At 42.9% G+C, this 12,500-nt stretch overlaps 1 protein-coding gene across 3 annotated transcripts in view; it reads right to left on the bottom strand.

Moving 5' to 3' along the window:
- Positions 1–12,500, bottom strand: part of wwc1 (WW and C2 domain containing 1) — a 36,610-nt gene that overhangs the window by 3,336 nt on the left and 20,774 nt on the right. For all 3 annotated transcript variants that reach the window (XR_013965162.1, XR_013965163.1, XM_080780321.1), the window contains exons 17-23: positions 11,834–12,023; positions 10,758–10,868; positions 10,261–10,307; positions 8,528–8,702; positions 3,840–4,016; positions 1,617–1,709; positions 12–287 (exon numbers count right to left, since the gene is read on the bottom strand). Coding sequence is in view for 1 of the 3 variants with exons in the window: in XM_080780321.1 (XP_080636447.1) it covers positions 12–287; positions 1,617–1,709; positions 3,840–4,016; positions 8,528–8,702; positions 10,261–10,307; positions 10,758–10,868; positions 11,834–12,023 (1,069 nt within the window). In the remaining 2 variants the exon portion in view is untranslated. The remainder of the gene's footprint in view (positions 1–11; positions 288–1,616; positions 1,710–3,839; positions 4,017–8,527; positions 8,703–10,260; positions 10,308–10,757; positions 10,869–11,833; positions 12,024–12,500) is intronic.

Genomic DNA, 12,500 nt, shown 5'->3' with positions numbered 1-12,500 from the left:
TATATTAGTACCTGTTTATCAGTGTTCTGCAGCAGTAAACTGAACCTCTGGTCATGTAGGACCCAGTCAGGCAGGCGGGTCAGGCCGTCCGTCCTGGCACTCTCCAGGCTCTCCTTCAGGTCCCTGAGAACCTGCAGCTCTTGGTCCAAGCGGGTCTGTTTGGTCCTGTAGACCTGAAGGTCCAACTCCAGATCCAGGCTGGTCCTCAGGAGACCGTCTAGAGCCCCGGGACCCCCGGAGGGACCCCCTGGGGACCCCCCGACCACTGAGCCTCCTCTGGATGGAGTCTGAGGAGACAATTTACAATGTAGGCATTTAGCAATGATTTACAGTAAGCAAGAACACCACATGGTGATACATCACATCTAGGATCATAAGCAAGCTAAGACCCCAAATCTGTCTAACAGTAGAATATCTATATAATGAAACTATGAGTCTACACTATAGAGCTATGTCTACATAAAATTATATATTTACAATTTAGGCATTTATCAGACGCTCTTAATCCAGAGCGACTTACATTAAGCAAGAACAAAAAACATGGCGATACATCACACACACATAAGAAAATGTTATCATGAATCATACATAGGCTAAGAACGTAACAGTGGAATATCTAGAAAATGAAACTATGCATATTAACTAACATATTAACACTAACCTGCCTCGCAAAACAATATATTAATCAACAAATGTCATGTTCTCATTTTAGTTTTTAGTGTGTAGGCTATAGTTAGTTAGTTAGTTAGTTTAATTTATTGTCCACGTGTGGAAAATTCATCTTCGGTCTCAAACAGTAAAAATCAAACGGTTACAACAACAGCAACAACACTTAACACAATTATTTTCACATGGCAAAAAAGTGCAGGACAACAGTGGCAGATACTTTGGAAAAACAAACAAATCTAGCGAGACATGGTATCATTTAGTGCCTTAATGGCATTTGGTATGAAAGAATTTTTAAAAATGTTACGGTTAGCTCTTGGTAGTTTGTACCGTCTACCAGAGGGAAGTAGTTCGAACTCCCTGCAGAGTGGATGAGAGGAGGTCGTTTGCTATCTTGATAGCTTTTTTACGAAGTACCTCCTTGTAGATACAGCCTAATTGTTGCTGTCTCTTCCCAATTATTTTTGAGGCTAGGTTTACTATTCGCTGCAGCTTGCTTCTTCCTTTTACATTTAGATTGCCAAACCACATTGCCATGTTAAAAGTCAAGATTCCCTCTATCAGGTTTTTATAGACTGTTTCCATAATATGCTTGCTCACTCTGAAGGAGTTGAGCTTGCGTAGTAGGTGGAGGCGTTTTAAAAATCTGGTCAGTATTTTCACTGAAATTGAGTTTGCTGTCAATATATGTGCCTAGGTATTTAAAATATATATATTATACAATATAATACAATATATGTGCCTATATATATATAATATATGTGCCTAGGTATTTAAAAGTATACTTCGACTTCGTTGCACGGTGGCGGTACCGCACAGACAGACAGACAGGCAGGCAGACAGACAGACAGACAGACAGACAGACAGACAGACAGACAGACAGACAGACAGACAGACAGACAGACAGACAGACAGACAGACAGACAGACAGACAGACAGACAGACAGTACCTTCTTCAGTCTCACACTGCGTCTCTCCGAGGCATTCCTGACGAATGGAGACTTCTTTGACAGAGTGGAGCTGTCACTGTCACTGCGATTTATCTGTTAAAATATTAATAACAGTACATATAATATATATTACTGCTGGGCCGTTATCTGCGTTAACGTGCTGCGTTAACGTGAGACTGAGGATAAAAATAAATATCGCCATTAATCTATTCTCAAAGTTGGGTCTGCCCGTAACCGCCCATGGGCCGTTATTTGCAAACTTAGTCAGCCTCAATTATATATATACAGATTATATTATATATACAGATTATATTATATATACAGATTATATTATATATACAGCGTTTTGAGTTTGCAGACCTCCTATTTTCTGCGCGGCACTCACCACGGCCTCACCGTGGCCTCACCACGGCCTCACCGTGGCCTCACCGTGGCCTCACCGTGGCCTCACCACGGCCTCACCGTGGCCTCACCACGGCCTCACCACGGCCTCACCACGGCCTCACCACGGGCCTCACCACGGCCTCACCGTGGCCTCACCGTGGCCTCACCACGGCCTCACCACGGCCTCACCACGGCGCGGAAATTTAAGATCTGCAAGCTCACAACACGCTGTGGACGCAACACTGGAGCTTGTAGATACACAACATGACAAACATTTCACAGAATATATAACACTTTGAATTAACCCATTTTGGGCGGGAACCCGTTTTGGTGTTAGCATGTTATGCTTTAGCTATTGAAAAATAGCAGATCTACAAGCTCGTAGGAGTGGCGCGCTACGAGCTTGTAGATCTGCTATTTTAGAAAAATCGAAGAACGGTTGACATAGAAACATAGCTTTTTCAGAAAACTGTCAATTTCAAACAGACATTTTTAGAATCTGATCTCAGGTCAGAATGGGTTAAAACAATCATTGTGCATAGACCGAGTATGGCACGAATGAAACTATAGCTTTATGTCGGGATGTGGAGGACGGGATGTGTGTACAGTAGAGTAGAGTACAGTACAGACGTAGGGTCCAGACGGCGTGTTATAGTGTACAGTAGAGTAGAGTAGGGTACAGTACAGTACAGTACAGACGTAGGGTCCAGACGGCGTGTTATAGTGTACAGTAGAGTAGAGTAGGGTAGAGTAGAGTAGGGTACAGTAGAGTACAGTACAGACGTAGGGTCCAGACGGCGTGTTATAGTGTACAGTAGAGTAGAGTAGGGTACAGTACAGTACAGTACAGTACAGACGTAGGGTCCAGACGGCGTGTTATAGTGTACAGTAGGGTACAGTACAGTACAGACGTAGGGTCCAGACGGCGTGTTATAGTGTACAGTAGAGTACAGTACAGTACAGACGTAGGGTCCAGACGGCGTGTTATAGTGTACAGTAGAGTAGAGTACAGTACAGACGTAGGGTCCAGACGGCGTGTTATAGTGTACAGTAGAGTAGAGTAGAGTACAGTAGAGTACAGTACAGTACAGACGTAGGGTCCAGACGGCGTGTTATAGTGTACAGTAGAGTAGAGTAGAGTACAGTAGAGTACAGTACAGTACAGACGTAGGGTCCAGACGGCGTGTTATAGTGTACAGTAGAGTACAGTACAGACGTAGGGTCCAGACGGCGTGTTATAGTGTACAGTAGAGTACAGTACAGTACAGACGTAGGGTCCAGACGGCGTGTTATAGTGTACAGTAGAGTAGAGTACAGTACAGACGTAGGGTCCAGACGGCGTGTTATAGTGTACAGTAGAGTACAGTACAGTACAGACGTAGGGTCCAGACGGCGTGTTATAGTGTACAGTAGAGTACAGTACAGACGTAGGGTCCAGACGGCGTGTTATAGTGTACAGTAGAGTACAGTACAGACGTAGGGTCCAGACGGCGTGTTATAGTGTACAGTAGAGTACAGTACAGACGTAGGGTCCAGACGGCGTGTTATAGTGTACAGTAGAGTACAGTACAGACGTAGGGTCCAGACGGCGTGTTATAGTGTACAGTAGAGTACAGTAGAGTACAGTAGGGTACAGTACTTACAGTACAGACGTAGGGTCCAGACGGTGTGTTATAGTGTACAGTAGAGTAGAGTAGAGTACAGTACAGACGTAGGGTCCAGACGGCGTGTTATAGTGTACAGTAGGGTACAGTAGAGTACAGTACAGACGTAGGGTCCAGACGGTGTGTTATAGTGTACAGTAGAGTAGAGTAGAGTACAGTAGGGTACAGTACTTACAGTACAGACGTAGGGTCCAGACGGTCCAGACGGTCCAGGACTGAAGGTTTTAGAACGATGGATGATGGTTGACCTCTGAACTCTGACATCTGACCTTTGACCTCTGATGAACTGAAGAGGTCTGTCTTTAGGTCTGACCACGCCCCCTGCCCCGCCCATACTGGTCTGCTTGTTCACCTGTCAATCACACAAGAACACACACACACACGCGCAATATTCAAATGCCTTTCCTCATTTTTTCACGGAAGTTTTCAGCACCGTACGGCAGCATGTAGCCACGCTTTACGTCGCTTGTTTACATTCTGCACTGGTCTAGAGATCTATTGTAAGGTATAGTTATATAGGATGTTACACCATGAGGGTCTAGAGATCTATTGTAAGGTATATTTATATAGGATGTTACACCATGAGGGTCTAGAGATCTATTTTAAGGTACCGTATATTACCAAATAGTAGCCCGGGCTGTTAATATGCTAAATCGATTCGGACCCCGGGCGTTTATAAGGAGCCGGGCCGTTATTTGCCATAGGCTGTTATTTATTTTTGCACCGGCCTGCACAAGGCCATTATTTGGTTTCAGTATAAACAAACAGTAACATACAGTAAAGCGTTTACAAGTATACTGTATAAAACAACATATAATAACACTGTACAGGGTTCCTACCGCCATGAAATTCAGTGAATTATTTTTAAAATACAGGCCTAGAAAAGCTAATTTGGAATTAAAATGTTTGGATATTTCATTTCATAAATATTTATATAGAATGTTACACCATGAGGGTCTAGAGATCTATTGTAAAGGTATATTTATATAGAATGTTACACCATGAGGGTCTAGAGATCTACATGTATTGTAAAGGTATATTTATATAGGATGTTGTTAAGATTGAATCTTTTGTTCGTGATTCATTTGTTTGAGAAAACCTTTGAGACTGGATGAAGTTGACATAGAGTCCACTAGGGGGAACAGTTGTCCCACTTTCTGTTGTATATATTATACACACACACAGGGACCCCCACCATCTGTTATGTAGTGATTAACCAGGGACCCCCATCATCTGTTATGTAGTGATTAACCAGGGACCCCCATCATCTGTTATGTAGTGATTAACCAGGGACCCCCATCATTTTTAAGAACAGAAAAGGGCTTGGGATAATACATCTGAATATTAGAAGTTTAGTCCATAATTTCAATTTTATAGTTTTACTAGTTCAACAAACAAATCCAGACATTCTGGTATTAAGTGAGACTTGGCTCAAAAAGAGTACAAACGACTCCAAAGTGGCTCTTTTAAATTATAATTTATTTAGAGCTGACAGACTAGGAAGAGGTGGTGGAGTGTGTATTTATATAAAATCAATTCTGTCTTCTACACTTTTAGACGCTGCATCTCATCCCAGGTGCTTTGAATGGCTTTCCCTAAAGGTTCAGTTTGGAACGACTTCCCTAATTGTTGTGGGTATCTATAGACCACCATCTGCTGATCCAGGTACCATTGACACCCTTGCCAGTGTGCTCTCCAAGCACACTGATGAGGAGCTTCTGGTCCTGGGAGACCTAAACCAGAACTGGGTGGGTGTGGCTTCTGAACACCTCAAGGAGGTTGTCAGCGATCTGAACCTATCCCAACTGGTCCTGGAAACCACTAGGCCAAATTTATCTGATAGCTCTAAATCCACCCTAATTGACCTTATTTTTTCTAATAGAGCGGACAAAATCTCCTCTTGCGGTGTTTTTGAGCTGGGGGTTAGTGATCACTGCCCAGTAGGATGCATAAGAGATGCCCGGGTTCAACGTTCTAAATCCAAGGTGGTTATAAAGAGAAATTTTAAGCATTTTAATGAGGATGCTTTCTTATTAGACATTCTAAATAGTGACTTATTCTTAACTTCCTCATTTACAGATGCTGATTTGGCACTTGAATGTTTTAGTATTACTTTTATATCTATTGTGAATGCACATGCCCCGTTAAAGAAAATGAGAATCAAGGATAAAATCACCCCTTGGTTTACTCCTTCTTTAGCAGCTCTGTTTAATGAAAGGCTAGGCGATCTGGAGACCCAGCTCATTGGGCCTGCTTTCGTCTAATAAGAAATAAATGCACATCCTCTCTTAGAAAGTCCACATCGGACTACTACCTAAATTTAATTACACGTTCACAGGGAAACTCTGTGGAATTCTGGAAAGCAGTAAATTCCCTTAATAATAACTCCTCTTCTATGCTACCTCCTCAAGTAACCGACAGTAATAATAGTCTAATCTCTGACCCTGTGGAAGTTTGCTCTGCTTTTAATTTGCACTTTGCAGAAGCTGGTCACTTATTTAACAATACCTACAACACACCCCCTCTTACCACTCATCACCACAATACTAGAAATAGCTCAATAGACCAGTTTTCCATCCAGCCGCTCTCTACATCTGTTGTTCTGGAAGCCCTGCTTAATGTCAATCACAAGACCTCCACTGGAGAGGATAACTCAGACCCTTTCTTTTTAACAGCAGCACCTCTCATTACAACACACATTACACATATCTTCAATCTCTCTATTTCAACCAATTGCTTTCCCCTGTATCTGGAAACTAGCTCATGTGCTCCCACTACACAAAGGTGGTGACAAGCAAAATTTAAATAATTACAGACCAATCTCTAAACTGCCCTGTCTTGCCAAAATTTTGGAATCCCTCATAAATTCACAGCTCAAATCATTCCTCACATGTTTTTCAATCTTAAATATAAATCAATCTGGCTTCAGAGCCAACCATAGCACTATAACTGCTGTCACCTTAGTTACAAATAACATTTTAATTTAAATTATAATTATAGTTATTTAGGATTTACTTGGCAGACATCAATCAGTGAAGTCCGGGAGCTCCCAATCTGAGTTTCGTCCAGTCTCCATGGGGGTCCCCCAGGGCTCAATCTTAGGTCCTGTGCTCTTCACATTATATATTAACAACATTATCTCTTCCTTAAATGACTGTCACTCACGCCCACCTTTATGCGGACGACACAGTCTTATATTGTGTTGCTGACACAGCCCAGCTTGCCACCAGTAAGCTGCAGCTGGCATTTAATACTCTCCAAGATGCCCTGTTTGAGCTCAGGCTTGTTCTAAATACAAGCAAAACTAAGTTCATGCTTTTCACCAGGGCTAGACCAGAAAACGTTTTTTTACTATCTTCCAATGGCTCTTCAATTGACAGAGTATCTGAATACAAGTACCTTGGCATCTGGCTGGATGAGAAATTGTCTTTTAAATTCCACATTGAAAATCTGGTCACCAAACTGAGACAAAAAATTGGTTTTCTCTATAGGAACAAAGCATGCTTTCCGACATCCTGTAAAAAAACAATCATTGAAGCCACATTTCTCTCGGTTCTTGATTATGGAGATATTATTTACAGGATTGCTGCACCATCCACTTTAAAGCACCTTGATACGGTTTATCATTCTGCCCTAAGGTGGGTCACTGGTGACTAGCTATGGTACCCATCACTGTACACTCTATAGGAACGCAGGCTTGTCCTCTCTGTCCGAAAGGCGGGACATGCACTGGTATATTTTCATTTTCAAAGCCATCTCAGGAATGGTCCCCTCTTACATTTGTTCTATGTTGGATCAGAACCCAAGTCCATATCAGACCCGCTCGGGTGATTTTCTGACCCTCAAGGTTCCTTTTGCAAAATCTGAGCAAAAGGCAAAGCAGCTTTTTCTGTCAGTGCTCCTTTCGATTGGAACAAACTCCAAAAATCCATAAAAATCAGATCACTGCCTTCCCTAGGTCAATTCAGGGAAATTATTTCTAGCACTTGTACTCATCAATGTAACTGTTTTAATTGAGTCTCATCTATTTATTATATTTATTCTAGCTTTGGACACTTTCTGTTTTACAATTCATATTTTGATATTGCTGTATTGTAGAGTGTATGTTGTTGAGTTTGTTTTTTGTATTTTGTGCTTTGTATTTCGGCTACATTGAAAATGAGGGCTTGCCCCTCAATTGTACTCCGAGTTTAAATAAAGGTTATGATGATGATGATCATCTGTTATGTAGTGATTAACCAGGGACCCCCATCATCTGTTATGTAGTGATTAACCAGGGACCCCCATCATCTGTTATGTAGTGATTAACCAGGGACCCCCATCATCTGTTATGTAGTGATTAACCAGGGACCCCCATCATCTGTTATGTAGTGATTAACCAGGGACCCCCATCATCTGTTATGTAGTGATTAACCAGGGACCCCCATCATCTGTTATGTAGTGATTAACCAGGGACCCCCATCATCTGTTATGTAGTGATTAACCAGGGACCCCCATCATCTGTTATGTAGTGATTAACCAGGGACCCCCATCATCTGTTATGTAGTGATTAACCAGGGACCCCCAATGTCCCCATCATCTGTTATGTAGTGATTAACCAGGGACCCCCATCATCTGTTATGTAGTGATTAACCAGGGACCCCCATCATCTGTTATGCATTTATTTTGGGACCTCCAGAAGCAAATATTTTAGTTTAAAATGTTGGCTCAAAGTTTAGCACAGATCTACAGGATGTAGATCTGCAATGATCTTGTTTGTTTTCATCTGATATTGACGCCCTGGAACCCCCTCAGGGACCCCTGGGGGTCCCCGGACCCCACTTTGAGAACCACTGGTAATAATAATACTTTTATGACACTGACCCTCTCTGTCATCAAGGCTACCATAGGAGGTGTGGCTTTAAGCCCCTCCTCTTCCTCCCATTGGCTGCCATCGGGAAAGAACTCCTCCTCTTCATCCAGAGGCTCCTCCCCTTCCTGTACAAGACATGCCCCTCCTTCCTCCTCAAACATGTCCGCCTCCAGTGGTTCCCCATGCCTGAGACAGACAGACAGACAGACAGACAGACAGACAGATAGACAGACAGACAGACAGACAGACCCTGTCATTAAAATATATATTTTAACGTGATTTCGTGCTTCTTAATTAATTATTACATATGAATTGATTAAAGTTTATTTGAATACAATGAAGGTAGAAAATAGCAATAAGTTTAGTTAATATTCATACTTAAACCAATCTATGTGATTTTACACCAGTTAAAAAAAATAAAGGGTTAGGGTGGACCCCAGGCTAGGGTTACCTTATCACATAGATTGGTATCACATAGGGTTAGGGTTAACCCTAACCCTAGGTTAGGGTTAAGGGTTAGAGGTTAGGGTTAAGGGTTAGAGGTCAAAGCATCTATGTTACCTTATCACACATAGATTGTCCTGGTAGGGGTCCTATGGGGTCAGAGGTAAAAGCATCTATGTGATAAGGTTATATATATCTAGACGGAGCTGCGCGACATGAGACTGATTAATTAGAGCGACAGAGAGAGAGAGGAGTGTGTGTGTGTGTGTGTGTGTGTGTGCACGTGTCAAGTTAACAAAAGGTGCAGAGGATAAGAAATCAGCAGAGACTGATCAACGTTTGCGCTGCTCTATGCCGAACTGAAGTGGACTCAATCAGACTTTTTTTTCTCCCTGGAAATAAAAGCGTCTGGGTTTCCGAGGCTAGGGTTACCCTGAGTGGAATAGTAAAGAGTGGTGACACGCTTTGATCTCGCCACAAAGCGGGTGCCTATGGGCTATAGTTCCACACATTGGAACTATCCCATTGAGACAAAGCGGGGTGCCTATGGGCTATAGTTCCACACATTGGAACTATCCCATTGAGACAAAGCGGGGTGCTATGGGCTATAGTTCCACACATTGGAACTATCCCATTGAGACAAAGCGGGGTGCTATGGTATGGGCTATAGTTCCACACATTGGAACTATCCCATTGAGACAAAGCGGGGTGCTATGGGCTATATTTCCACACATTGGAACTATCCCATTGAGACAAAGCGGGGTGCTATGGGCAATATTTCCACACATTGGAACTATCCCATTGAGACAAAGCGGGGTGCTATGGGCTATATTTCCACACATTGGAACTATCCCATTGAGACAAAGCGTGGTGCTATGGGCTATATTTCCACACATTGGAACTATCCCATTGAGACAAAGTGGGGTGCTATGGGCTATAGTGTTAGATGTTCAGGGTTAGGTGTTCAGCGTAACAGCGTTAGATGTTCAGGGTTAGATGTTCAGGCATGTTCAAAACCATTCAGAGCAGTTATTCTTCACAAAGCTTCTAGATTTGCCATTTTATTTATTTATTTATCTATCTATAATTCATTCATTTAGAGAGAGAGAGAGAGAGAGAGAGAGAGAGAGAGGGGGAGAGGGGGGGGGGGGGGTATCCGAAATGTAAGCACCGTCATTGTTTGACTGAACCTGTCAGGTGGGATTCCTGTGTGTGTGTGTGTGTGTGTGTGTGTGTGTGTGTGTGTGTGTGTGTGTGTCATATGATCCCGCTCCGCCCCCCAAAAGAAAAAAAACCTCACCATTCATCTTCCTTATTCGCTTGTCTCTCATTGGTGGAAACACAAGTCTGGAATGAAAACACACACACACACACACACACACACACACACACACACACGTCGTCTTAAAAAACAGTTAACAACCCTGGGGTTATGGAGTAATGATCTAGCCTGGCATGTCAGACTATAATCACCAGTAATGATCTAGCCTGGCGTGTCAGACTATTATCACCAGTAATGATCTAGCCTGGCGTGTCAGACTATAATCACCAGTAATGATCTAGCCTGGCGTGTCAGACTATAATCACCAGTAATGATCTAGCCTGGCGTGTCAGACTATAATCACCAGTAATGATCTAGCCTGGCGTGTCAGACTATTATCACCAGTAATGATCTAGCCTGGCGTGTCAGACTATTATCACCAGGGTGTAGAGACCCGGTGACGATTGGCTGTCACAATCACCCTATGTTCCACCTCCGGCCAATGGGAGGCGAGCTGCCTGCGTCATGTGACTTACCTTGTCCGTCTGTCTGCTGACTGGCAGGGGGGCGGGGCTTAGCAGGTTGTACCACTTAGAACATCCCTCTTCTGAGCTGGAGACATCTGATAGGCTGATCTGGGCTCCTGCCTGGAGAGGAGAAGAGAGGTTACATAGGGTTTAATGGAGTTAGAGAGAGGGGAGGAGAGAGGAGAGGAGAGGTTACATAGGGTTTAATGGAGTTAGAGAGAGGGGAGGAGAGAGGAGAGGAGAGGTTACATAGGGTTTAATGGAGTTAGAGAGAGGGGAGGAGAGAGGAGAGGTTACATAGGGTTTAATGGAGTTAGAGAGAAGGGAGGAGAGAGGAGAGGAGAGGTTACATAGGGTTTAATGGAGTTAGAGAGAGGGGAGGAGAGAGGAGAGGAGAGGTTACATAGGGTTTAATGGAGTTAGAGAGAGGGGAGGAGAGAGGAGAGGTTACATAGGGTTTAATGGAGTTAGAGAGAGGGGAGGAGAGAGGAGAGGAGAGGTTACATAGGGTTTAATGGAGTTAGAGAGAGGGGAGGAGAGAGGAGAGGAGTAGTCTATTAACTAATGTTAACTCCATAGACTCATACACAACACCTGGGTGTGTCTATTAGAGTGATGTAATCGTAAAGTCCATAGACACATACACAACACCTGGGGGTATATTACAGTGATGTAATCGTAAAGTCCATAGACACATACACAACACCTGGGGGTCTATTAGAGTGATGTAATCGTAAAGTACATAGACTCATACACAACACCTGGGGGTATATTACAGTGATGTAATCGTAAAGTCCATAGACACATACACAACACCTGGGGGTCTATTACAGTGATGTAATCGTAAAGTACATAGACTCATACACAACACCTGGGGGTCTATTACAGTGATGTAATCGTAAAGTACATAGACTCATACACAACACCTGGGGGTATATTACAGTGATGTAATCGTAAAGTCCATAGACACATACACAACACCTGGCGGTATATTACAGTGATGTAATTGTAAAGTCCATAGACTCAAACTACACCTTAAATGAATTCTGTGCCAAAGGAAGGGTTATGAAAGGGGAGGGGTTTACCAGGCAGTCTTCTGATTGGCCAGTGTGTCGACACACGTCCACCCTCAGGGTTTTCTGCCGCAGTGCATTGTGGGATATCTGCACGGCGAACACCTCGTTCACCTCCAGGGCGGTGCCTCGGGCGAGCGAGCCGCGGCTTCTGAACAGACAGCGTTCTGTTGAGCAAGGCAGCACCGCCATGCGCACGTACCTAAGGTAAGGTACATGTTATTTATAACGTACCTAAGGTAAGGTACATGTTATTTATAACGTGCCTAAGGTAAGGTACATGTTATTTATAACGTACCTAAGGTAAGGTACATGTTATTTATAACGTACCTAAGGTAAGGTACATGTTATTTATAACGTGCCTAAGGTAAGGTACATGTTATTTATAACGTACCTAAGGTAAGGTACATGTTATTTATAACGTACCTAAGGTAAGGTACATGTTATTTATAACGTGCCTAAGGTAAGGTACATGTTATTTATAACGTACCTAAGGTAAGGTACATGTTATTTATAACGTACCTAAGGTAAGGTACATGTTATTTATAACGTACCTAAGGTAAGGTACATGTTATTTATAACGTACCTAAGGTAAGGTACATGTTATTTATAACGTGCCTAAGGTAAGGTACATGTTATTTATAACGTACCTAAGGTAAGGTACATGTTATTTATAACG

Source organism: Protomyctophum bolini (assembly GCF_963924005.1).
Source record: "Protomyctophum bolini genome assembly, chromosome: 13".
Lineage (NCBI taxonomy): Eukaryota > Metazoa > Chordata > Actinopteri > Myctophiformes > Myctophidae > Protomyctophum > Protomyctophum bolini.
Note: the sequence above shows the minus strand (reverse complement) of the source record. Positions and strands in the feature narration are given on the sequence as shown.